General features: G+C 36.0%; 3 protein-coding genes across 3 annotated transcripts; 1 reads left to right on the forward strand and 2 right to left on the reverse strand.

Moving 5' to 3' along the window:
* The first annotated feature begins 1,539 nt into the window (after window positions 1-1,539).
* Window positions 1,540-7,200, forward strand: LOC111286044 (ABC transporter G family member 28-like). Its single transcript, XM_022875804.2, has 14 exons — window positions 1,540-2,135; window positions 2,234-2,310; window positions 2,422-2,703; window positions 2,817-2,880; window positions 2,978-3,124; window positions 3,254-3,288; window positions 3,615-3,688; window positions 3,898-4,796; window positions 4,971-5,267; window positions 5,412-5,903; window positions 6,157-6,305; window positions 6,442-6,731; window positions 6,801-6,934; window positions 7,024-7,200. Exons 1-14 carry the CDS (start codon window positions 1,894-1,896, stop codon window positions 7,178-7,180), a joined length of 3,339 nt encoding a protein of 1,112 aa, XP_022731539.1. The 5' UTR covers window positions 1,540-1,893; the 3' UTR covers window positions 7,181-7,200.
* Window positions 7,178-9,031, reverse strand: LOC111286045 (lysM domain receptor-like kinase 3). Its single transcript, XM_022875805.2, has one exon. It carries the CDS (start codon window positions 8,756-8,758, stop codon window positions 7,433-7,435), a length of 1,326 nt encoding a protein of 441 aa, XP_022731540.1. The 5' UTR covers window positions 8,759-9,031; the 3' UTR covers window positions 7,178-7,432.
* A 3,105-nt stretch (window positions 9,032-12,136) lies between these two features.
* On the reverse strand, window positions 12,137-14,031 carry LOC149518334 (uncharacterized). Its single transcript, XM_089763310.1, has one exon. The coding sequence runs from the start codon at window positions 14,025-14,027 to the stop codon at window positions 12,300-12,302; it is 1,728 nt and encodes a 575-aa protein (XP_089619436.1). The 5' UTR covers window positions 14,028-14,031; the 3' UTR covers window positions 12,137-12,299.

Below are 14,031 nucleotides of genomic sequence, written 5' to 3' on the forward strand. Positions count from 1 at the left end.
AGCTGGTGACACAACTCTAGTGCACCCTCTATACTGTTGGACACATGTCACAAGCTGCGGTTGACGCGTGTTTTGCAAGCTAACTCCACTTCTTTAAACTCTTCCAAAAAAAAGAATCATATATATATATATATATATAACTACTAAATATATATTCGAATATTTTATCAATTTTCTTAAATGCTTTGAAAAGAGAAATTAGGTATATGTTAAAATGCATCAACTCAATTATATGCATGAAAAAAAAAAAATCATAACCGAGGGCCCCACTTAAAAATATTAAAAAGAAAAGGTAATGTGGGTTGAATATAAAAGTATTATTATAAATTCAATCAACAAAATTTTCCATCAATTAAGGTTTTCTTTTTTCTCCTCTTTTTGTGTGTTATTGTTTCATTGTTATTTATATAGAAATTGAGAGCCATACCTTTCAACAAGGACCCACTTGGCATAATCAAACTAATCTTGGGACAAATCTTTTGATAATTGTACTCTAAATTGGCTTTTGTTCACACAATCTGACAATGACCAGGTAACTTTTTTTAAATCAACTGTGAGACGTGACTTTGAAATGGTCAAAAAGAGTTTGAATACATTCTCTAGATCCTGGCTTTACGTTAACGACGTTAACGACATTAACTAATCCATCTTAAAGAATTTACTTGTGACATGCCTAAATTAAAGTCCACGTGGAAGAGTTAGAGGAGAAAAACAAATTACATAAATAATTTATTCTCCAAATATTTTTTGTGAATATTGAATTATGATTGAGAAATTTTTTTCATTAATTAAATTAATTCTACAAATTTTTAATAAAATTATATATTTATATATAGGCATTTGAAATAATTTATTTATAATTTATAAAGAAAAAGAAGCAGGTTATATTTCACGTGTTAATAGCCTGATTGCCGAAAGCCTTTGACGAGGCAACACGTATAAAGTCTGTCCAAGTACAGTGAATGACAGAATGCCCAAAAAAAAAAAAAAAACAATGTGGGCACACAATTCAATGAGCTGACCCGTACTGTTGGCCCTTCTCTGGTGTTTGCGCCAAAAGAGACTACGGGTGTGGGCTCCCAATCCCAAACTCCCATAAGATTTTTGTTTTTTTATCGAATTAGATTTAATAATTTAAAATATAATATAATAATATAATATAAATATAAAATAAAATAAAATAATACGATTTAAAATTTTAACAATAATTATATATAAATTTATTAAAATTAAAAAAACTTATTTTTATATTTTTTTATCAATACAAATTATAATATATAATTTTAATTTAAAATATAATATAAATACATAAATTTTAATATTTTACACGATAAAAATATATGAATAATGTAATATATATCAAATTGCCCTCTTATTTGTGGGAGATAAGAATTTCGATGTTAAGGTTGAAAAAAGTAATTTTTAAGAATATATTTATCTTTATGAAATTATCATATAAGAGGAGATCATATATAATTTTATACAAAATTAAGATAATGAATTTGATTTTATATTTACGTTCACTTTTTTCAAATTATTGAAAGCAAATTTATGTAATTTTCCATTTCAATTGACGCAAAATGGAAAAGAAATGACATTGATTCAATCTTTGCCACCTTTTTACATATGTTTCAACGGTTTAAAACTCTCACTCCTCATGTTTCGCCCTCTCTTTTCTCCCTACCATTTCTTCCCTTACAAAAATCCATTCATTCAAACAACCCTTTTTTCCATTTCCCATCTCTCAATTCATCATTGATCAAATTTGTTACTGTCCAGCTTCTTGATCTTGGTCACATTATTGTTTACTTAATTTGTTTCTAACCGCATGCACAAATATATAGTTTTTTTTGTTTTCTCATTTTTGGTTTCGTTGACGTTTAAGTAATTAAAATGACCTTAAAGAAGATCCATGCATGGAAAATTCTTTACGTTTTGACATTGATATCTAGTTTTTTGCTTCATGTTGTTTGTGAAGATGATCTTGATGACTATGACAGTGATCAGGATTTCAACAATGATAACTCGGCTGCAGTTCAATTATTCTCTAACCTTGCTTTCAACCAATTCTCTAATATTTCTTCTGTCTTCAAGGATGATATCAATGAACAATTTGGTTTTTGCGTTACTGATGTGTAAGCCTTCTTCCAAGCTTATTTCTCAGCCTTTTTTTTTTATTTTTTTTTATTTTGTTATCATAACATAATCAATGTTACATTGTTTTTTATTGCAGGGATGCAGATTGGAATGAGGCATTCAATTTCTCAAAAAACACTAATTTCTTGGCCAATTGTGCCAGAACAACTAAAGGTGCAAATCAATACCTTCAAACTTTATATGTTTTTTAATGTTAAATCTCCAGTTAAGATCATTCAAATTAAAAAATTTTTGGCACGTTTCATATGTTTGGGGGTTCAATAGGAGACATGATGCAACGCCTGTGCACAGCAGCAGAAATTAAATTCTATTTTAACAGTTTCTATCAGAGTGGAGGTGAAGCAAAGAAGGCCAGTTTTTTGAAGCCTAATAAGAACTGTAATTTATCCTCCTGGGTTTCCGGATGTGAGGCAGGATGGGCATGTAGTGTTGGTAAAAACAAGAAAGTTGATCTGAAAAATTCGAAGGACATTCCTGTTAGAATCCAGACTTGCTCACCTTGTTGTGCAGGATTCTTCTGCCCTCGTGGAATTACTTGTATGATACGTAAGTATTTGGTGACTCTGAGAAAATCAGAACAGGAATTTTTTTTTTATATCTGCCATTTCAAAATTCCTGAGCTCATTTTTTGTTTTGCATTTGCCTCATCATTACTGAAGCTTGTCCATTGGGTTCTTATTGCCCACTTGCAAAGCTCAATAAGACTACTGGCATATGTGACCCGTAAGTTCATTCTTGTTTTAACATTCATTCAGAAAAAGAGAGTTATGATTTCTTCTGCTTTAGCATACCTAACATCAGTAGCAGAACTCCTTTGCAGATACCGTTATCAACTACCTTCTGGTAAGCCAAATCATACATGTGGAGGAGCTGATATTTGGGCTGATATTACGAGTAGTAGTGAGGTATTCTGTTCAGCAGGATCATACTGTCCGACTACTGTCCAAAAAATTCCTTGCGGTTCGGGGTAATTGATATTTATCCTACAGCACCTAGCCCTTATCATAGAACACTTATTTGTTTTTCCTTGCATGTGTCAACGGCATCTGTTTCATACTTTCTGAAATACCATTATTTGTTTGTTTGTTTGTTTCAGATATTTCTGCAGGGCTGGTTCTACTGCTCAACAAAGTAAGTTTTTCCTCAAATAGTTTACTGTAAAATTGAGACTTGTCCATTGACAAATGATAATGCATGAAAAACTAGATAGGAGTATTCTCATTCTAAAAATGAGAATGCAGATACCTGTGTCTGTGGCACAACACTGGAGTTTATTTTCTCTTATTACATGCTTTTGACTCAAATTTACTCGATCATCATGACCGATACGATGAAACTATACTCTGATATATGTTACTAAGAAAGCCTGATTCGTGTAACATTTTGTATGTCACATTTCTTTTCCTTCTCTTATGGTGTGACAGAGACCATGTAACCTTACCAATTGAACTTTTCAGAGTGCTTCCGGTTGGCAACTTGTAATCCAATGTCAGCAAATCAAAATATTACTGCATATGGCCTCCTGATTTTTGTGAGTAAGCAGCTTACCTTTTGATTATAAACAATGTGGCTTTATCATTCATCGGCTAAAATCAAATTGCAAAGTTCATTTGCTCTTTCTGAATGTTTTCGGAGATTAGTGGCTGATTTCTTCACTGACGTAAAATACTGACTCTTGAATTTATAAATCATAATCCAGACACAATGGTCAAATACTGACTCTTGAATTTGACAATGTAGGCTGGATTAGGTTTCCTACTTGTCATTATATATAACTGTTCTGATCAAGTTCTTGCAACTCGAGAGAAGAGAAAAGAGCAATCCAGAGAGAAGGCAGTTCAGAGTGTAAGAGACACTGCCCAAGCTCGGGAAAAATGGAATTTTGCAAAAGACATTGCTAAGAAGCATGCAATTGGGCTGCAAACACAGTTATCACGTACATTTTCCAAAAGAAAATCTCAAAGGCAACCCGACCTAACGAGAGGTGTGAGTCAAGCAAAACCTGGAACAGATGCTGCCTTAGCCCCCTTGCCTTTCGGTACATCTCATCAATCAAAAAAGAAGGAAAAAGGGAACCTCACAAAGATGTTACATGAGATGGAAGATAACCCTGAGAGTCATGATGGCTTTAATATAGAAGTTGGAGATAAAAATACAAAGAAAAATCCACCAAGGGGTAAGCAATTGCATACTCATAGCCAAATGTTCAGGTATGCATATGGTCAAATAGAGAAGGAGAAAGCTCTCCAGGAGCAGAACCAGAACTTGACCTTCTCCGGGGTGATTTCAATGGCCAACGATATTGATATTAGAAAGAGGCTTACAATGGAGGTTGCCTTCAAAGATTTAACTATCACTTTGAAAGGAAAAAACAAACATTTAATGAGGTGTGTAACTGGGAAATTATCGCCTGGTCGAGTTTCAGCTGTTATGGGTCCATCTGGGGCTGGAAAAACAACGTTTCTTTCAGCTTTAACTGGAAAAGCACCAGGTTGTGTCATGACTGGTACGGTTCTTATAAATGGAAAAGTTGAGCCAATCCAAGCGTATAAGAAAATAATTGGTTTTGTTCCACAAGATGATATTGTGCATGGAAACTTGACAGTGGAGGAAAATCTATGGTTCAGTGCTAGATGCAGGTATGCCACACTTATTTCACTCATGCAGGAACCCTTTAATTGTATATTCCTTTAGTGTTTTTTCTTTTTTGGTGATTTCTACTTGCAAGCAACTGCTACATTAGAAAACATTCTACACAAAAAAGCACTTTCTTGATTTCCCCTGATCACTGACTGGATTCCTAATTGTTTTAGACTTGAAGATGACCTGCCAAAACCAGAAAAAGTTCTAGTTGTTGAAAGAGTCATCGAGTCCTTGGGACTGCAGCCTGTGAGGGATTCTCTAGTTGGGACAGTGGAGAAGAGGGGAATCTCTGGGGGTCAAAGGAAACGAGTAAATGTTGGACTGGAAATGGTCATGGAACCTTCACTTTTGATATTAGATGAACCAACGTCTGGTTTGGATAGTTCATCTTCCCAACTACTACTTAGAGCTCTTCGGCGTGAAGCCCTTGAAGGAGTAAACATTTGCATGGTCGTTCACCAGCCAAGGTGAGTTTATAATCACAGGAATGTCGAATTTTATGAAATATGCTGGTTTTACCAAGGAATAAACATGTGTTAATACGCTAATCTTACTCATAAGTAGTGAAAATAATGGATACCAACTTCCTTTTTTTTTTTGTTGCATTTCAGTTATACCTTGTTCAGGATGTTTGATGATTTGATACTTCTGGCAAAGGGTGGACTCACAGTTTATCATGGATCAGTAAAGAAAGTCGAAGAGTATTTTGCTGGCCTAGGAATTACTGTCCCTGAACGTGCAAATCCTCCAGATTACTTCATTGACATTTTGGAGGGTATAGTAAAGTTAAACACAAGCACAGGTTTGACTACTAAACAACTGCCAGTAAGATGGATGCTTCATAATGGCTATCCTGTTCCCATGGATATGCTGAAGACTATTGAGGGAATGGCAGAATCATCTGCTGAAAATTCAGCTCATGGAGGAAGTGCACACGGTCCTGGATCTGAAGGACAGTCCTTTGCTGGCGACTTGTGGCAGGATGTGAAATGTTCTGTTGAGACAAAGAAGGACAACTTACAACATAATATCCTAAAGTCAGTTGACTTGTCACAGAGGAAAACGCCTGGTGTATTTAAGCAGTACAAATACTACCTTGGAAGGTAGATGTTGAATCTTTATTACTCTTTCAACTTGTTTTGTGTGATCCATTTTTCTTCATCTTTCCATCTGTTGTATAATCCACCTAATTGGGTTTTGAAGAAAAAATTATCTGACTCTCTTAGGAACTTGGAGAAATAGGAAAAAATGTGATCTTTAATGTTGTTCATGCTAGAACTTTATCAGTTTGTTTTGAATTTTGATTACAGTGAATGATTCAGATTATTTAACCTATTATGTCTGGCTTCTTGGCAGGGTTGGAAAGCAACTGTTAAGAGAAGCTAGGACACAAGTTGTAGATTATCTAATTTTATTGCTTGCTGGAATTTGCTTAGGAACACTGGCTAAAGTGAGCGATGAAACATTTGGTGCAATGGGTTATACATACACAGTTATTGGAGTTTGTAAGTTAAAAACTCCCTTTAATGTACTGGAAATGCAATGCTAGCTCCCCTGTGATTCAGCTCCTTGGAGCTGTGAACAGAGGGACAATCAAAATTTCACAAGATTAAAATATTTATTCCATTCGATTGCTTTCAGCTCTCCTATGCAAGATTGCAGCTTTGAGAAGCTTTTCTCTGGATAAGCTACACTACTGGAGAGAGCGTTCTTCTGGAATGAGCAGCCTGGCTTACTTTCTTGCAAAGGATACAATTGACCATTTCAATACAATAATCAAGCCTCTGGTGTATCTCTCAATGTTCTACTTCTTCAACAATCCAAGATCATCTGTCACCGATAATTACTTTGTCTTAGTCTGTCTGGTATACTGTGTAACTGGCATAGCCTATGTATTGGCCATCCTTTTTGAACCCGGTCCAGCTCAACTGGTAAGAAATGTTAATTTTTCTGATAATCCTCTGTTCTTTCACTTACAAGTTACTTTTGCTTGAATGCAGTGGTCAGTGCTTCTTCCAGTTGTTTTGACTCTGATAGCAACACATGACGATAACAGCAAGGTTGTTGATCGTATAGCCGACATGTGCTATACTAAGTGGGCATTGGAAGCCTTTGTGATATCGAATGCTAAAAGGTTTGAAACAAATATCAGTTTCCTGTGTCAGATATCAATACTGACTGATGATTATGATTAAAATTCATCTTTTTTCTGCTTGCTTTTAGATATTCTGGAGTGTGGCTGATAACTCGATGTGGTTCACTTCTGCATAATGGATATGATCTCAACAATTTTGGTCCTTGTCTGATCTACCTTGTCCTAACTGGTATACTTAGCCGTACTGTTGCTTTCGTTTGTATGGTTACCTTCCTAAAGAAATAAACTCAAACCTTTCTTGTTTCCTTTCTTTCTTTCTTTATTTTCTTACAATCCAGCGTCCGTACATGATGAATCAGAACAAATTTACAATAAATTAATTAATATCTGTGTTTTGTTGAAGAAACAGAACAATAAAACTCTGTATTTTTTTCACTTCTGTCAAAATCAATTGAGCCTACCTACAAAATCAATAGTAATAAAATTTAAATTTTAAAAAAAAAAATTTAGATTTAACGGAGCCGCCATTTTTCCAAATCATCTGGGCGCCAACGAAACCGAAATACCTTTTGGAATTTGCACATTGTCCGACCAAATCCTCGAATCCAGATAAAGCTTCGAAATCTTACCTGCCACCCGTCCCATATCCGGCCGTTTATCCGGATCCACGTGTACGCAATCCAACGCTAGACGTAACAACTTCAGCGCCACGTCGACTGGAAATGAATCATTCAACCTTCTGTCAATCCACCTCCTCACGCCTTCTCTTCCCTCCGCCGCCGCCGCTGCTGCCGTATCTATCACAGACGTCCGTAGAAAATCACCTGTCTTTTTATCATACCGGTATTTTAACGGCTCCTCCCCTGACAATAGCTCCAAAATCACCACTCCAAAGGCGAAAACATCAGATTTCTGTGTCGCGACGCCGCTGGACCTGAACTCCGGCGACATATAACCTCTCACTCCTTCGAATTGCATCTCTCCACTATCAGATCTTTTCAATTTACTAGAACTCGCCCCTTTACCTTCTTCGATTATTTCTTCGATTTCTGTTTCGCGTTTCAAAGAGCCGATTTCTCGCGTTTCGTTCTCGTCCGTTTCGCCACAAAGCTGTGCCGTTCCAAAATGGCAAATCTTGGCATTAAAAGAAGGCTCTATAACGATAATGCTACTGCTCTTAATGTGATTATGAACAATACTAAGATTTAATCCGGTGTTGTTGTGAACATAATCGAGGCCGTGAGCGAGGTCAGTGGCGATCTGCATTCTCGAAATCCAGGTCGAGAGAACAGTAAAGCTCGGATTTCTAGGGTTTCTCAAGCACTCAACGAGATTCGATCCTTCTTTGAACTCATAAACAAGGTAAATATGATCGCCAGAGATGGAAACACCGAGGAGTTTGATTATACTCATGTGATTGCTTCTACAAATGATGGATAATCGTTCTTTGAGTTGAGCGGTTTGAAATTTGCGACGAAACTTGCGTTGGAAAACAACAGTGTCACGGCCGCGGAGGTTGCAACGCCAGCAGGCGGCGGAGGAGGCAGAGGAGGAAGAGGGGTAGCGTTTGGCCAAGAAGTTGTTGGTGGCGGCTCGGATTTCGGTTATGTCGTAGATGTGAGGATTTTCCGAGATCGATTCGCGGAGGCTTGAGAGCGAAGTTCGGCTTGAAATTGAAGTCCCCGACGACGTCGCTTTAGTGTGAGATGAAGTGGAAGTGTATGCTGCGCTGGTGGTAGGATTGGAAGTGGAGGGAGTTTGGGACTGACTCAACCGACTTGATGAAGTTCGAGGGGGCTGACTCGGGCGAGTTCGGGACGAGGTAGGTTCCGACGCGTTGACTGCCATTTTAGTTTTGCACATAGAAGAGGTGAAGAGGATGAAATTGAAAAATCAAAAAACAAAAGGGTGAGTTTGGCGTTAATTGATCTGCTAAATGTTTTGAAGGGCCAAAGAAGCAGAGTGGGATGACGATGGTGTTTTGTAAAACGCGGTGAGGCTGAGAAAGGAGAGGGCGGTGCTGCTGCTATCCTGCTCATGTGGAAAAGGCGCAGGATAGCTCATTAGATTCTCGCCCACCAGAAAATTATGGCAAATTTTTGTTTGTTTCTTTTCAACAATTAAATTTTATGAATTTATTTCAATCGAGCTCAAAAGCTGACACGACACGAAGATGAAAAGCAAAGGGTAGGCCGGTTGGGTTTTTTGACATTTTTCTTTTTAAGTTTCTAATTTAAAAAAATTATTGTATCGATTTATAATGAAGTTTTTACCGTTAAAATTAATTAAATAATACATATTTTTTGGTATAATAAAAAATGAAAATAATTAAAAATAATAATTTTTTAATCCCATTTATAAAGTGGAAAAACTTCATTATCATTATTTTGTTTAGATAAATCAGGGAAGTTGAAATTAGCAATGGTTGAGTCTTAGTTGGAGAATTAAAGAAGAATTAATTTTGACAATAGAGTAGAGGGGAATGCAGAAAATTAACAGATTAAATTGAACCTTAGGGCCCAATGGACACAAGGTTTTATGGAGAATATCAATTATCTTTTATATTTTTAAATTTTAAGTATGAACAAGTATTTAACATTCTCACTTTTCAAGAATGCTGCAAATAAAATACATAATCTTTGACTTAAAAATAACTTTAAAGCAATAATGCAAGATATTGGAACTAAAAATCAAATATAGTGATGGTAATGGATTTTTCTCGTTTCGAATTTTATTTTATTTTATAAAATAAATATTTGAATTTAATCCAACTTAATACTAAAATATTATTTTTTATATATAAATTTATAATTAGTTTAATTTAATAATTTTAATTTCATATAATATTATAAAATATTATTTTTAATATAAATTATATATTAATTATACATAAATATAATATTTTTATTAAGTTAACATTTTAAATATAATATTGTAGAAGTATTTTATTACAATAATAAATATATAAATATAAAATTTAATAAATAATTAAAAATACTTTTTATATATGTTAAATTAAGACGGGACGAGATTACTTAAAATTCAATTTCAACTCGAATCTTATTTCATTTTAAAAAAATTTCAAATCCTACACAAAATCCAATTTAACAAAAAAAAATGTATAATAACGAGTTGAATTCAGGTATTATTGTCAACCCAAACCAAATTGCTTGTTCCATGCCATTGCTAAAAAAAGATACTCATCTTAATGACAAAAAAGAGTAAAATGTAGGGACCAGTTGGAGTCGTCAACTGCTGGAAATTACAACTGAGATTTTGTTAAAAACTAGGAATTTGACATCTGTTCATTTAATAGTAATAAAAATAGAGTTCACTTTTTTTGTGGACATTGCCCGACCTTTTCGCTCGTTTGACAGAGCCGAAGGTGATGGAAAATCATAAAGCCCACAGCCTGGCTGCGTGCGGTCATCCATGAGAACTGGGTTTCGGGGAGCAAATATAAAGAGTTTACTTAAAATAAATATTCCAAGTCATTGGACGAACACAGCATCGCTGTGGACATTTCATCACAGTCAATTTAAAAAAAAAATTTGGTTAAGAACCAAAAGTTTCAATGTTTCACTATCATCCGACGTGTTCTTTAGGTTTTGGTTTGTTTGATACTCGAACCTTATCTTGAAGCATCATAATAGTCTTACACGACATGACTACAAATTTTGTTGGGCTAATGACAATCTTAAATTGTCAAAACAAAATATTTTATAAAAATAATTAAATTAAATTTTAAATTCAGTTTCAAACACCGAAATGATTAATTTTTTGCCGACTTGAATACAGTTTCACAGTACTATATATTTTTGTGTAATGGCACAGCCGTGGAGTCAGTTTGAATGTTTAATTTGGACTTGTGGCCGGAAAACAGAAGTTTGACCAAAAGTTTTCTCCTTTGCGGCTGCATTCTTTTCGTTACTGCCGCAGTTCGACAAGTTAATTATCGCTTTCCATTGATGGTATTGTAGCCATTGACAAATCGGATGCAACTTGTTGCAACGTGACAGTTAGCATCCATGAGTCGGCGCAGTGCCTGATACATGAATCCAGGCCAAGCAATGGAGAAAGGAGTCCTCTATTTTACCTGAAGGCTGTAGCTAGAAGAGTCGTATTAGAGATTAGAGTTAGACCCAGCCTGTATATTTGTGCTTTAGTTTGAGTGGCAAAGCAAAACTCTTGCTTGGCAAGTTGCAAACATCTTTACAAAGGTCGGCTCCCGATCCCACTACCCAAATCATTTTCAATTGAGTAAAACTTCGATTAAGTGACTTCTATTATCCCAAGGTGAATTGGGTTTAATTATATAAAAAAAAAACTATATATATATGAAAAATAGATAAAAAATTTTAAAGATGAATGTTTTGGCTTATTTTTATTTTTAAAAAATTATTGTTAAATTTAAAAGTGAAAGAATTCTAATTAAAAAAAAATAATGAACTATATATTTAATTGCATTCCGAATAAAGCAGTAGGCAGGGGATGTATACAAACGAATTAATGAATTTATTAATTTATGTTTTAATTAAATCAGTAAATCGCTTTTCTAGAGTTTGGCCGTCACTCAATGTTTTTTAAAATTAAATTTTTTATGTATGCATATAAATAGGATTTGTTGAAAAGATGTAAGGTAAGCTGCAAATAAAGGATAACAGGATGAAAAAGCTTCCATAATTTTTTAATTTAAATATAAACACAAGTTATAATCATAATTAAATATTATATCTATATTTAAGAAATAATTGAATAATCAAACAAATAAATTAAAACATAACCAGATAAATCTAACACAAAGTTAAACTAAACCCATATTTAGTCAAACTTTGGACCTAAGACGTCAACGTTCTAAGATATTTTTTATCACCAAATCAAAACCTCATTATCTCCATAATCTTAATTTATAGAAAATATTACACTTTTTCAACAAATCATTTTTATTTAGAATCACTTGAAAACCATAATATCATAAATTATTGAGTTAATATTTGATGAATTTACAATGTATAAGTGTTATACACGGTCAATCAATCTTATAATAACATCTTATCAATGAACAAAAGTAATTAAGTTTTTAAAAATAAATACTTGTTTTATTTCATCTCTTGTGTAGTGTAATTAAATTAAATCATTAGAAAATTGTGATAGAAATTAATTAAGGAAAAAAGTGAAAACTATTGAAATCGAGATTATCAAACATGTTTAAAAAGAATATTGTCTGAGGGTCAAATATATATATTTTTTTTCATAGAATGAGGGAAACATATATATATCGCATTTATATAATTTGTTTTATATATTATTTTCTTATAGCTGATAGAAAGCTTACATAAAAGATGTTACATAAGCTAGTAGCCAACTTATTTCATTTTCCCTCGAACTCTAATAAAAAGAAACCCTAGGCTATGGACCAAGTCACATTTTCAAATAAAGGATCATTAACGAGCCCTAACCCTAATGATCTAAACACAGCTGGAGATCCAACAATAATGTCATTCCCACAAGGGGGTTGAAATCCATTCTCTCTATTACACCCATGCACAGAATCGCACTCATCAACCACCTTAGCAGTCGTGCTTTTCCCATTAATAGTAGTAATTTTTATTGTCACCCCACACCTTGATCCATTATTATACCAACCTGTGGACAATGCCACTACACTCTCAGAGTCCATATGATACTTTCCATCACATAATGATGGACCACTCTTATGATTGTTGAAATCTTTGTATGTTAAACGAGCTCTTGTTGAAAAATTGACTTGTGGAGAGCAAGTGTAAGTTGAATATCTTTGGCCCCTACATATAACGATACTTGAAGGCTTACAAGTTGAAGGTGATAGTGGAGGTGGTGGCGGCGACCTTTTTGGTGATTGAGGTGGAGGTGGTGAGGGTGAGGGTGAGGGTGAGGGTGAGGGTGAGGGTGGAGGTGGTGGTGGGAAAGTAAAAGGTGGATGTGGGGTAGAGTTGCTTGGTGGTGGAGGTGGAGTAAAGTTCTTAGGTGGTGATGGTGGTAAAGGTGAGCGTAGGGGTGGAGGTGGAAGGGGTGAGTGTGAGGGTGGAGGTGGAGGCCGGGTAGAGTTCCTTGGAGGTGGTGGTTGGAATGTAGGAGGTGGAGGCGAGGTAAAGTTCCTAGGTGGTGGTGGTGGTGGGAATGTAAAAGGTAGAGGTGGGATAAAGTTCTTAGGTGGTGGAGGTGTGGTAGAGTTTCTAGGTGGTGGAGGTGTTGAAAGTGAACGTGGAGGTGGGGGTGGAGGGGGTGAGGGTGAAGGGGGTGGTGGGGTTAAGAGTGAGGGAGGAGGTAGGGGTGAAAGTGAGGGTGAAGGTGGAGGTGGAGGTCGAGTAGAGTTCTTTAGAGGTGGTGGTGGGAATGTAAGAGGTGGAGACAAGGTAGAGTTCCTAGGTGGTGGTGGTGGTAGAGGTGAAAGTGGGGGTAGAGGTGGAGAGGGTAAAGGTGAAGGTGAAGGGGGCGGTGGGGGTGAGGGTGAAAATGGAGGTGTAGGCCGGGTAGAGTTTTTTGGAGGTGGTGGTGGGAATGTAGGAGGTGGAGATGAGGTAAAGTTCTTAGGTGGTGGTGGTGGGAATGTAGGAGGTGGAGGTGGAGGCGAGGTCGAGTTCCTAGGTGGTGGTGGTGGGAATTTAGGAGGTGGAGGTGGAGGTGATGTAAAGTTTCTAGGTGGTGGTGGTGTTGAAGGTGAGCTTGGGGATAAGGGTGGAGGGGGTGAGGTTAAAGAAGGCGGTGGGGGTGAGGGTGAAAATGGAGGTGGAGGCCGAGTAGAGTTTTTTGGAGGTGGTGGTGGGAATGTAGGAGGTGAAGTTGGAGGTGGGGTAGAGTTCTTAGGTGGTGGTGGTGGTGGTGGTGGTGGTGGTGGTGGTGATGGAGGTGAATGTAAGGGTGGAGGTGGAGGCGAGGTCGAGTTCCTTGGTGGTGGAGGTGTAGCTTTGCAAAATTTTATGCTCACAAGAGGACTATCAACACATATAAATTCATTGCAAATGAGTTCACCCATGCAATCTTTTTGGTTTTGACATGGCCCGTAGCAATTGGAGGCGGCATTTGAGAGTAAAGGAGAAAAGATGATTGTGAACGATAAAAGAAAAGAACCAAGGAGCAATGCGTTTGCCATAGAA

The sequence above is a fragment of the Durio zibethinus genome, chromosome 6 (assembly GCF_047325235.1).
Source record: "Durio zibethinus cultivar Kanyao isolate XHJ-2024 chromosome 6, ASM4732523v1, whole genome shotgun sequence".
NCBI classification, from domain to species: domain Eukaryota; kingdom Viridiplantae; phylum Streptophyta; class Magnoliopsida; order Malvales; family Malvaceae; genus Durio; species Durio zibethinus.

Bases quoted from the DNA above. Each gene is read 5' to 3' on its own strand.
- LOC111286044 (XM_022875804.2), top strand. From the start codon at position 1,894: ATGACCTTAAAGAAGATCCATGCATGGAAAATTCTTTACGTTTTGACA. The intron at 2,704-2,816 runs GTAAGTATTTGG...TCATTACTGAAG, and splicing joins TGGAATTACTTGTATGATAC to CTTGTCCATTGGGTTCTTAT. The intron at 5,268-5,411 runs GTGAGTTTATAA...GTTGCATTTCAG, and splicing joins ATGGTCGTTCACCAGCCAAG to TTATACCTTGTTCAGGATGT.
- LOC111286045 (XM_022875805.2), bottom strand. From the start codon at position 8,758: ATGTGCAAAACTAAAATGGCAGTCAACGCGTCGGAACCTACCTCGTCC.
- LOC149518334 (XM_089763310.1), bottom strand. From the start codon at position 14,027: ATGGCAAACGCATTGCTCCTTGGTTCTTTTCTTTTATCGTTCACAATC.